Here is a 13,250-nt window from a genome sequence, read left to right on the forward strand (position 1 = left end):
AACGGCAGAACTACTTTAGTAAACTATAATTATCTGCAGCTCGTTCGCTACAAGGGACCGCACGATACTGCAGAAAATTTATGTCGCTACTATAAGTTCGTGGCCAAAAATACTACAAAAACTGCTTTGGCGACAGAAAATTTTCTATTCTGTTTTTCGACAGGGCTACCGCGTCTCTCATAGGGCCCAGTGTGCTGCAGATTTACGGCGTTGAGCATCGCATACCATGGCAGCTTCTGCTTAGGAGGTAATGATGAGCGACAGAAAAAAAGGCCGCGAACTCACGATGCCGAGGTAGCTGGCCTTCATAAGATCCTTCTCCTCAACGAAAAGCACAGGCACCATGCCCAATTTGCCCAGTCCAGGTAGTTCCATTTCGAGCCTGTACTCGTCCTGGGTGTTCATTGTGCAGATTTCACGGTGCCCAGTCTTATTGATCTTGAAGAAGATGCCTGGTTGGTGAAAGGAGCTGATAAGGGTTCGATGCATAAAACAACTATTTTCAAAGACATAAAGTACCGTAGGGTTCGATTCACAGTCCTCTCCGTATTCCCACGGAGTGCGTACCTCTCGTTCACGCTCCTATTTCCAGCTGTAAGCTGCTACAATCAACATTGAGCAATCTCCCTTCCGGGCTCTCGTTAGAGGCTTCGCCTACGTCCTAACGCCAAACTTAAGCGCACCAAGCGAAGGGAGTGAGAGAAATTTCGCACATTAAAATTACTCATGCGTCTCTTACGCCATCTCATAAATCAATGACTCAGGCGGAGCAATTACCGACATTCCTCTCAGGCTAATCCACTCTTTATATTGACGCCACCACCAACACCACCACCATACGTCAACTCGGTCCTGAAGATTAAAAAATTTCGACTACAGAAGTATAATAATAATAATAATTATAATAATAATAATAATTTATTTCTGCCTCAAAAAAGTGACAGAGGAGCTGCAGAAAAAGCTGTCATAGACAGCTTGACTGAGCCGCAGCCCCTTATACCGGGCAGCAGTGACAGGCGACGAGAAAAAAAAATAACAAAAAACAAAAGAGAACAATTCAGAGAAAAACACATTATTAACACCAAGAAAAATCTTACCTCTAGTTTGTACATGTGTGCAATTTACATGGTCATTCAAACATCATTGCATAAGTTAAGTATCTTTTAGCAGTACAACAAAAGCACAATGAATCAAACAATACAAATTAAGAAAACAAAAACACAACTTAGTGTAGTTTAAAGAAAAAAATCATTTTGTAACACAGTCTATGTACAAGCAACGCAGCTCACGATGAGTACAGGTAAACAAGTTGAAATTGGCAGATTTGTATGTGTTTAGAAGAGAAGGAAGTCTATATAGCAGGCGCTGTTTACCAGTATTTATGCGTGGTGTAGGCACCAACCAGGTTTCAGGCTCTCTAAAAGGGTAACTCGCTACTTTTTCTTTCAGATTTGCCAGACGTCGAATATGACATGTTATTTTTGGTTTCTAGTTTAAAACGAACACGCAGTCGATATTGATATAAATTAAAGATTTTCATTACGCCAGTTTCACGAAAGAACGCTTTGCTGGGTGCTCATAGTCCGCATTAAAGACGTAGCGAAGAAATTTTTTTTGCAGAACATGATTTTTTTTGTAATGAGGAATACGTTGCAGTGCCCCATACAAGCTGGCAGTAGTTAATGTGGCCACAGAACAGTGTGTTATATAGAAGTAGTTTAATTGATTTAGGAAGAATGTATCTAATGGAGCCAATCGTGCCTGTTACCCTGGCTAACTGCCGGACAACATGATTGGCGTGATCTTCCCAAGACATGTGCGAAGAAAATTCTACACCTAGGCATTTGAAGTGATCAACAATTTCTATTTCTCTAGAGTTAAAGTTAATGCTATCGTGTGGGGTGATCGGTTTGTTTCTTGGTCGAAATATTACAGCTTTAGTCTTTTTTTCATTCACGCGCATATAGTTTGATTGGGACCATCTTTCCAGTGTGATCATTGTCGTGTTGCACATTTGTATCAGGTCATAAATGTTACTTCCGGAGAAAAAAAAAAGTAGCGTGAATGCTATCCGCAATGCCACAAAGCGCACAAGTTTTTGGTTATGACTGAAGCCATGGCGAACAGAAAAGATTTCGGCTGCCTTTTTCTTTGCAGTACAGGGTTCAGAGTATTTCAAGTAAGACAGGATGTAGGATCATCGTAACACCCCGTGATTTTTTATCTTTGATAAACCGGCCCAAAAAGACAAAGGATAAATAGAAGAAGGACGAAGTGGACGGAAGTGCCGGTTGGTGGTGGTTGAGAAGTGACTGATCCTGGTTGCGGCTAAAGTTACTCAGGCTCCAACGGGAGCCTATAGCTTATGATCTTACGTGGCTTATGATCTTACGTGATTTCTTGATAAATGAAAGCCATACCACTCATTATAAATGAGTTAATAAGAACAATACAAAAGGTCGATAGCATATTTGCAAATTCGACCCTATATCCCATTTCCGGTCCAAAGCTTTCTCTTTGATGGCTTGCGAGAGCACACGAAACTGCGATGTGAATACTGCTCTAATAGTTACCCTGAAGCTACCAGCATAGGGATTATTCTAATGGTTAAGTATGCGGCGAGCTCTAACATTGGTCCTTCATGCACGTTTTGGCTCTGCAGACCCTTACCGTTCTCGTAGTCGTAGATCTCCTGGTAAGTGCCGCCAAACACCATATTTTTCGCGTTGTTGTCGCTGGTTGCCCATGGTTCAAATATAGCGGTCAAGTGGTTGTTGGAAAGGTCGCGAATGAACTGAAAAGAAATTTTAGTCTATGATTAAGACGAAGAAATTCAATTTTACTGCCACAGTAGGTTTGTACAAGCACATATCGAATCGCTAACGTCCCCTCTTTCTAGCTTAGCCAGTGAAGAACACAAGGAGACAGAGGTAAAAACATAAAAGTAACGTGGTTATTACATTATTTCTTTGTGGAATCACGCGCATGCAGCTTCCGCGAGGTGATTAAGATTATTAAAGTCGAAGTTATTGCGCTCAACACATTTCTCGGAGCAACCAGTTTTCTTTTTTTTTTGTGTATGTTTCGAGTGCTGCACATGACTTTTGTGAGCTTTCTATGCCTAGGTAAAGTTTCGGGTCGCTACTGAAGTGCGCGAAGTATTTCACGGCAGGAGTCTTTTATGGGCATGTCTCAGATTTGGGAGCTGTCTCCTTCAGTCATTCGTACCAAATGGATGATTAAAATCCTCTAGAGCTTCGAAAATATCTAGAGGGAAAAAGGTGCCAAAGTTTACGTGTGTTGCTAAAGAGTGCTTGATACAGTACTGGAATATACACTTCGTACTTGGCTTGGCTAACGTTTGGCTGAAAACCGGGATTCTGCTGCCGAATAATAGATGAGCCGCTATGCTATTTCACTGTGGCCAGGTCAAAATTTCTTGAGCAGTGAGTTCTTCACTTCTTCGATAAATATACTTCAAGTACATTTCTGGTATTAAGAGGATATGGAAATTTGCAAAGCACTTCTCGGAGTTTTACCTCGAAGAAAGATACTCTCTTATACGAGTGGATCCGCTTTATGGGTTGATAGCCAGTTACGATCCAAGTCAAGGACGATGTTTTTACCTCCAGGCATTCCCGCTGCGGGTGATATAGGCCACAATGCCTCCGTTTTCTTTGTGGGGGGTTTTGAAAAACCAGAGCATGAAAAGGAGAGAATTCTCTCTGTCTGTCTCGAGTGAAAGAGAGCTGAGACTCACGTTAAGGTGCGAGGAGTAATAAAAGTCGGGCGTGTCCTGAAGATTTCTGAACATGATCTCGGCGTGGAACTCCAGCGACACGTTGGCCAAATCAGGAGGCTTGCGCAGGCCCTGCGCCAGGCGACTGCAGTTGCGTCCGGCTGGAATCTGCGAAAGAAATGAAGAAGAGCATGTTTATATTCTATCACTTTGTCGAGAGTACGTGTAAATACGACATACGCTGCAGGTAAAGCTCATCGGGTGTCGTTAAGGTTGATAAACGCGATATCGATGTCGTTGAAATTGAAATTGAAATTGAAAATTTATTTCTCCACAGACATTACAGTGGAAAAAGGGGACACTGAGCAAAAAGCTGCATAATGCAGCTTGAAGTAGCACCCAGTGCCCCATTAATACAACGACAGCAGTGTGTTTCACGAACATCAGGCTTAAGTTGAGCTGAATATCCCCATCAAAACAAAGAAAACGGACAACAATAGTGTAACCCTGACCACGTACACAGCAGAGATGCACATAAATAATAGGAACAATAGACAATATAATACACCAAACCTATTTACATTGATGCCACAATAGATTCGAAAATGCACATGACAGATAATAACTGTTTCTTTGAGATGTCTTCTATACAAACATTATTTGCTGCCAATGTGTTGAGACAATTTCCTAGGTTATAGGATAAGGACTGTTTACGGTATAAAGTACGGCAAAAGGGTAGAAGCCAAGGTAAAATACATCGGGTATTGTAGACTGGTGTGTATTGATGTAGATTAAAGGCTGCAAGGAACAGTTGATTATTTGTTTTAGCTGCATTTTTGCATGCACATAACAATATGAACGGGTGCAATATATCAACAGACAAAATACCATATTGCTTAAAGTAAGGAAACGCATGGGAATGCCATGGTACATTTGCAATCAATCTGACAGCACGCTTCTGTGCAACTAAGATCTTGTGAGGGCCTCTTTCGTTGGAAAACCCGACGTCGGTGTCGTTGTGACAGGAAATTTCTGATTGGTCGAGAGGGTAGTGACTTAAAGCGGTTCCGCTGAAAATAATAATAAAAAAAGATGGTCAAGCGAAATCGAGCCGCTGATGATGAGGGACATTAGTTTAGTGGGATAAATGAAGGCCGTGTACGTGCACGTCACACCGCGCGCAGTAGGCGAATTACATTGCAATAACACTTAAATATTTGGAGTCACTAATTAGCGTCGCCAATTAATACGGACGATGATGTGTAATCAAGCAGTATGTGATGGCAACAAGCGTTTCGATGTGTGTAAAAGGGTGCATCATCATCATCATCATCAGCCTGACTACACCCACTGCAGGGCGAAGGCCTCTCCCATGTCTCTCCAATTAACCCTGTCCTTTGCCAGCTGAGGCTACCGTATCCCCGCAAATTTCTTTGTCTCATCCGCCCACCTAATTTTCTGCCGGCCCCCGCTACGTTTGCCTTCTCTTGGAATCTACTCCGTTACCCTTCAGGACCAGCGGTTATCTTTACTTCGCATTACATGCCCTGCCCAAGCCCATTTCTTCCTCAGGGGACCTCCAAGCGAGAGTAGGGACCATTTTACGCTATCGTGTGAGGTGAACTCTTAAGGTGAACTTAAGTGTCACCCAAGTTTAGCTACTGAACCTGCCTCCGTCTTCACCCAGATTTTTTCTGCGAGCTAGGCGGCGCGTATGGTTTCTTTGGCTGATTTTGCAGCTTGAGGGGTTTCCACCATCTTCCGCTTTTTTTTTTGAATTTTTTCTTTATTTATTCTCAGAAACAGTACACAAACTGTTGTTTGGACCCATAGCCTTTACGGCTAGTGAGGGGTCCAAATACAAAACAAGTACAATATTACTGCAGAACGTGTAAAATAAAAAAAACTTCAAGATTAACACACACAATTGAATTCACTCCTACATTTCCATGGAAATTAAATAGTGTTTTAAAGATGTCGAAAAGTTATTTTTTTCTTTAACTTCATTAGGGATTTCATTCCACACATGGGCTCCGCTGTATTCTAGGAGTCTCCGGCCGTACATATTGTAACAAGGTGGTAAATTAAATAGATTGTTGGTTGCAGCTCTTGTTTGTTTCATTGGTAATCTAAATAAACTAAGGGGCAGGGGGTTGTTAGATTTTATTACATTGTTTACTATTTCAGCTATCTTCAGTTTATATGCCATTGATAGGGGTAAGATACGAAGCTGCTGAAAGAGTGGCCTGCTGGGGTATGTATTATTTGAATAAGTTATCATACGAATAGCTCGTTTTTGAAGGCGAGAAACAGGATCTAGGTATGTTTTATATGTACCACCCCATGCTTCCAGGCAATAAGATAATTGACTGTGCACAAAGGCGAAATACAGAATGCGTAGAATTGGAAGATCAAAGCAGTCCCTGGCCTTTAGTAAAATATGACAACCATAGGCTAATTTGGAGCAAATATTATTAATTTGTTCTTTCCAGTGCATATCAGACGCGAACAGGACACCAAGATACTTGTATTGAGGCACCCTCAGCAGAGTCGTGTTGTCGATAGTTAGAGATATATGTTCTTAACTGTCCGGCATGCTTTCATTCCTTTACCGCTTTTGGTGCTTCATTTGCCGCCGCTTTAAGCTGCTTTTGTTCTTCCTGCCGGGCAAGGAGGTCAGTGTCCCTCTCTGCTTTCGCTGTTTTACGTGCCATAGGCATCGCCCATTCTTGAAATGCCTTAGCGACGCGTTCGGCCGCCTTTTCACCTTCGTGTGCGGCTGCATAATGTCGCCGTTGGCGACATAGCAACTGGTTCAATTCCGCAGCCACGGCAGCGGATTTGGAACGGTACATCAAAGGGACGGTGGATGACGAAGAGGGCGATTTAAAGCCGGAAGGTCGAGAGTATTCTACTTAGTTTTTTTTTTTCCCACATACACCTCCTTGGCATTCACCACCGTACCTTGGCCAATCCCCCCGCCTGGGTATGTGCCATTTTCATGCGGAGAAAAAGAAGGAGTTCGAGAGGCTACAGGTTAGAACACACAGCGTGAGTGGCGTGAGGTGCTGCGGCCAATCGCCTTTAGGATGCTGTATCAGATTCATATTAAAACAACGCAAGTCGAGGCAAGACGGCACTAGAAGGCTTTGTAATTACTTGTAATTACATAAAACATTCATTTTCACCGCCATCATAACTGCGCTCACCAATTAACCCTGTCCTTTGCCAGCTGCGGTCAACGTATCCCAGCAAATTTCTTAACCTCATCTGCCTACCTAACTTTCTGGCGCCCCCTGCTCCGCTTGCCTTCCCTTGGAATCCAGTCGCGTAAAAGGTACAACATTTTATCGCTGTAATAAATATACATGTTAAAAAGCTGTGACGATGGCCGAGGGGCCTTCACGCGTCGGAAACGATGTGCTGTGTTCGCACTGGTGCTGGTTGTAATCCCGTTCGAGGCTACAAGCGGGGTAGAAAATATTTTCTGCTACTTACAATTGTGACGAAAAATTTCGGAACGTTTCGGATAGGTTCGGCTTCATGCTCTACATCAGGTTTCGGACAATGCTCAGACGCAGGAAAGACGCCCTGCTACAAGTACCTCTCATGATAACACGGGTTAGCCGAAAGTGAGAACTGGAAGAACTGGAAGCACGCTGATGTAGTACATTTCACTCGGCCGCGAGCTTTTTTTGACTAGTCCGAACAACCTGTGTAAACCGCATACGAAAGTTGCACTAAAAAAGTACAAGCAGGAATACTGGACTTGGGAAGCAGGAGTTAGCGACATTAAAAGAAGTGGCAGTTGAACCGCTACGTTGTTTCAAATTTAACCTTAATCCGTTAATTATTAGTTTTGATTCTAGGTTGTTGACTGTATGCAGGGAGTATTCCTTCTTTTTCTTTTTGCTCCTTTGTTCACGTACGTCCAGTATCGTACCCCTCGCACGATGCCTCTGTTCGAAGGCTGGAATTTGAGTGCAAATAAATAATAAATAAATAAACGGAATCCGAAAGAGAGAAAAGTTGGGGGACGCTTATGCTTCGCCCTTAAGAGTGGAACGCGACAGCGTGTTGCAGCGTTGCCAAGGAGTCCAGGAACGCCGTCGTCGGTTCGGCGCGACGCCTTGCCCGTTGGACAAATCGAAAATTGTTTTTTTTTTTTTTTGAGGAAAGGAAATGAGGCAGTAACAGCCTCACTTATCTTGGTGGACACCCGAACCGCGCATGATGCGATTTTTTTACGCAGTCCCTGATTATAGGTCACGCGTTCGAATCCCTGCCGCGAGACAGGCACTAACTTAACCAGTACGTTTATGCTGCTCGAAACGCTGAATCGTATGACACTATTCGGAACATTCTGCGGCAAACGGTTGGCCTGATACGATTGTTTTTACGCAGCTTCTGATTATTTCTGACACGTGGTTTCGACAACTACTGCTCCGTCGACGGCTTTTCTACCGAACGAGCTATACACGCTATCGCGTAATGAATATTTGGGGTTTTGAGGCACTTCCTGGTAGACACACGTTTCTAGCGGCGTCTATAGCACTTCGCGTATGCAGTGCGAGAGTTAGCGGCGCGTAACAAAAGAGCTAAATGTTTGCCTTGTGCTTTGGGGAGAAAGCGTTTCGAGCCTCTGTTTTTACGTGCACATGCAGGTAACTCGCTGAGAAAATAACTACCAGTGCATTGAAGTACGTCGCAGGCCACGTTGACCACGGTTTCACATGTGCTCAGTTACACCTCTCGGCGAACGAATAGCATATACTATTCATTGATTCAATCAATAAACTCCGTCCGTCCGTCCGTCCGTCCGTCTGTCTGCAAAGAGCTGGCTTGCTTACCAGAAACTTTCCTTCTGGGTCGCCCTCGTATTCCGTCATCATGGTGATGTCCGACACCTCCTTTCCTTGGACGATCCTTAGGGGCGTGGGATGGTTGTTGGCGCTTCCGGTGGACGAGACTGAAGGGTCTGTTGTTGAACCGAGAGACGAGCACGCGATAAGATTGAAGTACGGTTGCATGTGTGATAGGGCGTCGAGCACACAACTTTAACGTACGTGTCAATTAATAAGTCGCCCCAACGCACTTTTCAGCGTCGTACTTATTTTAGTGGTTATTGAGAAAGCGATTTTTGTTCATCAGACTGCATTCAATCAAGTAGAGACTTTTAGCTGAGAGTTACAGTATACCTTTACAGACAAAGCCCTCCGATGACGCTGGCCGCAAGACGAGGAAATTTTTCTCACATTTCAAAGAACGTTTATGACGACAGAGGGTTGGGTTTAGAGGCAGTTTTCCGCGGCTTGAGGATTTCCTTTTTACTGATTTCCCCCTTTTTTTTTTACTGCAGAGACTATTTGCTGCTGCACGCGAACAGGTCATGTATAACAGACCCATGGCACTTTTGTCGGACCGAAATTCTTACTGGAAAAGTAGACGTCGATGGGCCCTTCATCGTCATTCATGTTGAGGCACACCGACCACTTCAGGGCTGGGATTCCTCGCACAGTGAAGTTTGTGCCTTGGAACTCCTGCGCACAAATGTCCGGGGGACCGGTGAAGCAGCCCTTAGAAAAATTTTTTTGGACAGTTTTTCGGCTGTCCATACACTTTTGTCAATAAAGTCTATAGACAGTCTGTAAACAATCTATCGCTTTTTTTCCATACATTTAGTAAACTTTTGTCTATGGGCAGTCTGCGCACTATGAATCGACAAAATAAGAGATATGTAGGAAAACAATGCAGTTTAACGAGGTCTATAGAAAGTATATTGAACACTTTCATAAAAAAGATATTAATCATCTACTTCTCATCTATCTGATCTAAGGCTCTCCCCACTTTCCTCAAGCCGTACCATTGAATGTTTCAAGTTCATGGACACGTTAACGAACCCGGCGATTTGAGACACTTGATAGCTATTTAAAATTTTATAGACCATCATCATTAAGAAGCTACTACGAAATAAACGTGTCACCTCTTAGTTCTAACACTGACTTGTTCAAATACAGTTTTTTTGCCGTGTACCATAAAAGTTTGGGCCCCCTTCCTGGTTCTACTCCTCTGCCTTTGAAGGAATGTTTATATTCTGCGATTTGTACCTGACATGTATTTACTGTGTTTTCCTTGTGCTTTCATGGTATACCTGATATGCGACTGATTATTATTTATATGTGCATTCTTTTATCTCCTCCTGCTCGAACCTAATGTTAGGCAGCATTGTGAAAGAATAAATATATATCGGCATAAATTAAGATGACATAGGAATAGGCGTGACACTAATGACACTGGCAGTGGTACGTAGGAAATGACGTCCCGTGGCATAGAAGCACGGAGATGGAAAAGGCCGTAGAAGAAATGTCGAAGGGGAAAGCGGCCGGAGAGGACAGACTAACTGCAAATATATATTGTAGGATGGAGGAAACATTTTCTGGGAAAGCCTGCTACCTTCTATACGCTATCAGACACGTAGCCGGCATTTTTTTTTCTCGGAAGGAGGCTCAAGGTAATTTTTTGTATGGCGAGAGGAAAACGGGGAGGGGTGGGGGGAGGTAACCCTCTTAACCCCCCTCCCAGATACGTGCATAAGTGCCTGTACGTAATGCATCATGATTTCGCTGATATGTGTGTCCATTATTGAGTCCACTGTACTGCTATATAATGCTCCGGTTTGCACATAATGTGAAAATAAATAAAAAAGCTATTTACTCTCTTCCTCTTTCACCCTAGAGCTGACATCAAACTGAACTGCCTTCTTCACCTGTTGGCACGCATGGCGGTGAAAGGGGCTACTAAGTCTGACTATTCAATATTTCCATGGATGAAACTGCGGTCGGCTTCGCCCTGTGGGGGCTTTAGCCAAGCACGTAAAACAGCGTTGGCAATAACAAAAACTTTCAAAACATAAATCCGGGGCATAAGGCCTCACACAACACTTCTCGTCTTCAAGAACGTTTTCTTCTTCACTTCACAATTATACGCTTCCTCCTTCATGTCTGTTACTTCTTTAGAGAAGCTTTCCGTGCTAAAACACTTCACGCCAATTCAACACACGCGATTTCGCTCCCTTAATGCACAATTCGTGGACAGAGACTTATGATTCCAACCATTTAGAATCACTTCTCAAATGTACTTGCGTAGCCGTTGCTGCAACAAATGCAATACAGCGTTCTAGCACTTCTTATACAGCTACATCCAGTCGCCAACAGCGAATTCCCATGCGCATGGACCAGGTTGGCCTTCATCCGGCCTCTCGGGCCATCTTCGCATGCGTTGTTGGCAGCTGGCGGTAGCGGTGTACGCTAAATATTAAAGGATACACACCTAACTTTATTGCTTGTTTTCTTCGTTGAAATGATGCGTTAGACATTAGAAAACGTAAATTACCGCGTGGTATTCACGCACGACCGCTAAATAATTTATAATTGAATTTTTTCTCCCCTGCAGTTTTGGTTTCATCAGTCGAACGATGGCTGTGACGTGTAGTTGGTGTTTAGGTTACATGATGCACTAGCAAAGCGCTAATACAATCTCTGATACGTAGTTTTACTTCACTGCAACACTTAAGCCAGCCTCTTTCAAGACCTGGAACGACAAAAAACGATCTATCAGCAACTATAGAGAAGATTTTTCATACCTCACGTGACCTAAATATCAACTAGACGTCACAGCCATTGTTCGGTAGTTTAAACCGAAACAGCGTCAAGAAGAAATCAATTATAAATTATTCAGCGGTCGCAGACGAATACCACGGTGTGCTCAATGTATACGAATGTCTAACGCATCGTTTGAAAAAAAAAAAACACGCAAGCAAAAATTTGGTGTCTGTAGTCCTTTAAAACTCTCCAGCGGGTCGGGCGGAATACCGCGACCGTTCCTTCCGTTCACTCTGACAACCGTCTCTTACCACTTGGATGTTTTTCTTCACGAGGGGACCGACGAAAAGAGATGAGGCGCCGTATATGGAGTAGGTGTTCTTCCCGTCCTTCCACTGGAGGATCATCTTCTTCATAGAGTCTGGCAGATTGTCCAGCGGGTACGTGTCGCAGCTCGAATCTGCGCGATTTTTTATTTTTTTATTTGAAAACAGAAATGAATACAAGCAAACTATGTACAGTGGTACTGGACCCATAGCCAAGGCTAGTGTCGAGTCCAACACAATGATAAATTGCAAAATGCAGCAGGTGGAGAGAACACTTCTGACATAAATAATTTCAAAGTATTAAAATCACAACATACATAGCTAATATATACATTTGTTATCATGCATACATTCTTTGTACGCAATAACCTTAAATATTAACAGTTTTACAGTCATTTGGGTACAGAATTTGCAGCTCAACCGGCGGAAACTTACAGACTCAGCAAAAATATTTTAAGAGATTGTGAAAAATTAATTTTTATTTTAACATCATTGGGCACACGGAGCAAGTTTTAAATGCACCGTAAGGCAGACTTCATCCATTTTTTCTTCTTTGTAAAGATCGATTCTGAACAGACTGAAGATAGCAGCTAGGTGATAACGGCTTATACATATAGCGTGCATTCACAAGTTCGCGTTTTGACTGCGATGCGACTTCACTATCCGTGAAGTTGGCTTGTGCTCATCTGCACGAGCGTTCCACTGAGTGCTGTTTATCCGGATTGGCTCACTCACTCACTAGTCCATTTACTTGTGGATTGAATGATCGACAATTATATTTATTTCAAAACTGTCCTCTTTTCAACTTCCGCCATCTAATAAATTTTTACAGACATTAAGGTGATTGTTTATTTTCGGTAACTGCACAAATATTTATTTCAGATTACTGCTGGAAGGGTTATAGATTCACTCAGTGTTTGCATGCACTGTTTGCTAATTTAGCTCTGAACTGCTTAAATTACATGTAAGCCTGCTCTTCGTTTTTCACCTAGTACCCACTCGTGCAGTTAATGTTTGCGATAACTGATTTGCTAGCAACGGGTAACCACTCTTGTGTAGCTTGTTTCGGACTTCCTTCATGTGATAAAATGCCCCCTTCTTTTTGTTTCAACGTAGTGAAGTTGTTCGATACACCTGAGATGCGAAGCGGACCACAAAACGCGTTTAGGCAGTGTGAACAGAGTAAGTGAGGAATGATAGAAAAGCTGCGGCTGTGGATGGGAGATTACTAGCGGCGCCTAGTGGCGACGAATGCAAGCGTTCTGCACGGCTCTTTGCTGGGCGTACTTAACGGTTTCCACATCAGCCATATGATGGCGCGATGCAAGAATGACTTAGCGGCATTCAGTCACATTATCGCGGAACACCCGATGGCTAGCTGTTTATTTCTTCGTCTGTTCATCCCTACAATCCCTACATCCCTCATCCCTACATCCCTGTTCATCCCTACAATATATAAAATGTACAGGGATGTAAGAAGTAGTTGCGATTAGGCGTGTTCGAGCATTAATATTCCTAACAGCCCCGTCGAAAAAAAACAAAAAAAAACGGCAGAATCGTTGAATCATAAGAGTTGTTAGTCAG

General features: G+C 43.1%; 1 protein-coding gene across 2 annotated transcripts in view; it reads right to left on the bottom strand.

The window, feature by feature from the left end:
* Positions 1-13,250, bottom strand: part of LOC149335226 (uncharacterized) — a 57,268-nt gene that overhangs the window by 29,633 nt on the left and 14,385 nt on the right. For both annotated transcript variants that reach the window (XM_089551905.1, XM_089551906.1), the window contains 6 exons: positions 11,652-11,800; positions 9,174-9,279; positions 8,590-8,717; positions 3,761-3,907; positions 2,671-2,794; positions 286-452 (listed from right to left, as the gene is read on the bottom strand). In XM_089551905.1, the coding sequence (XP_089408031.1) occupies positions 286-452; positions 2,671-2,794; positions 3,761-3,907; positions 8,590-8,717; positions 9,174-9,279; positions 11,652-11,800 (821 nt within the window). The remainder of the gene's footprint in view (positions 1-285; positions 453-2,670; positions 2,795-3,760; positions 3,908-8,589; positions 8,718-9,173; positions 9,280-11,651; positions 11,801-13,250) is intronic.

Source organism: Amblyomma mixtum, chromosome 7 (genome assembly GCF_055824585.1).
Source record: "Amblyomma mixtum isolate Tamu chromosome 7, ASM5582458v1, whole genome shotgun sequence".
NCBI classification, from domain to species: domain Eukaryota; kingdom Metazoa; phylum Arthropoda; class Arachnida; order Ixodida; family Ixodidae; genus Amblyomma; species Amblyomma mixtum.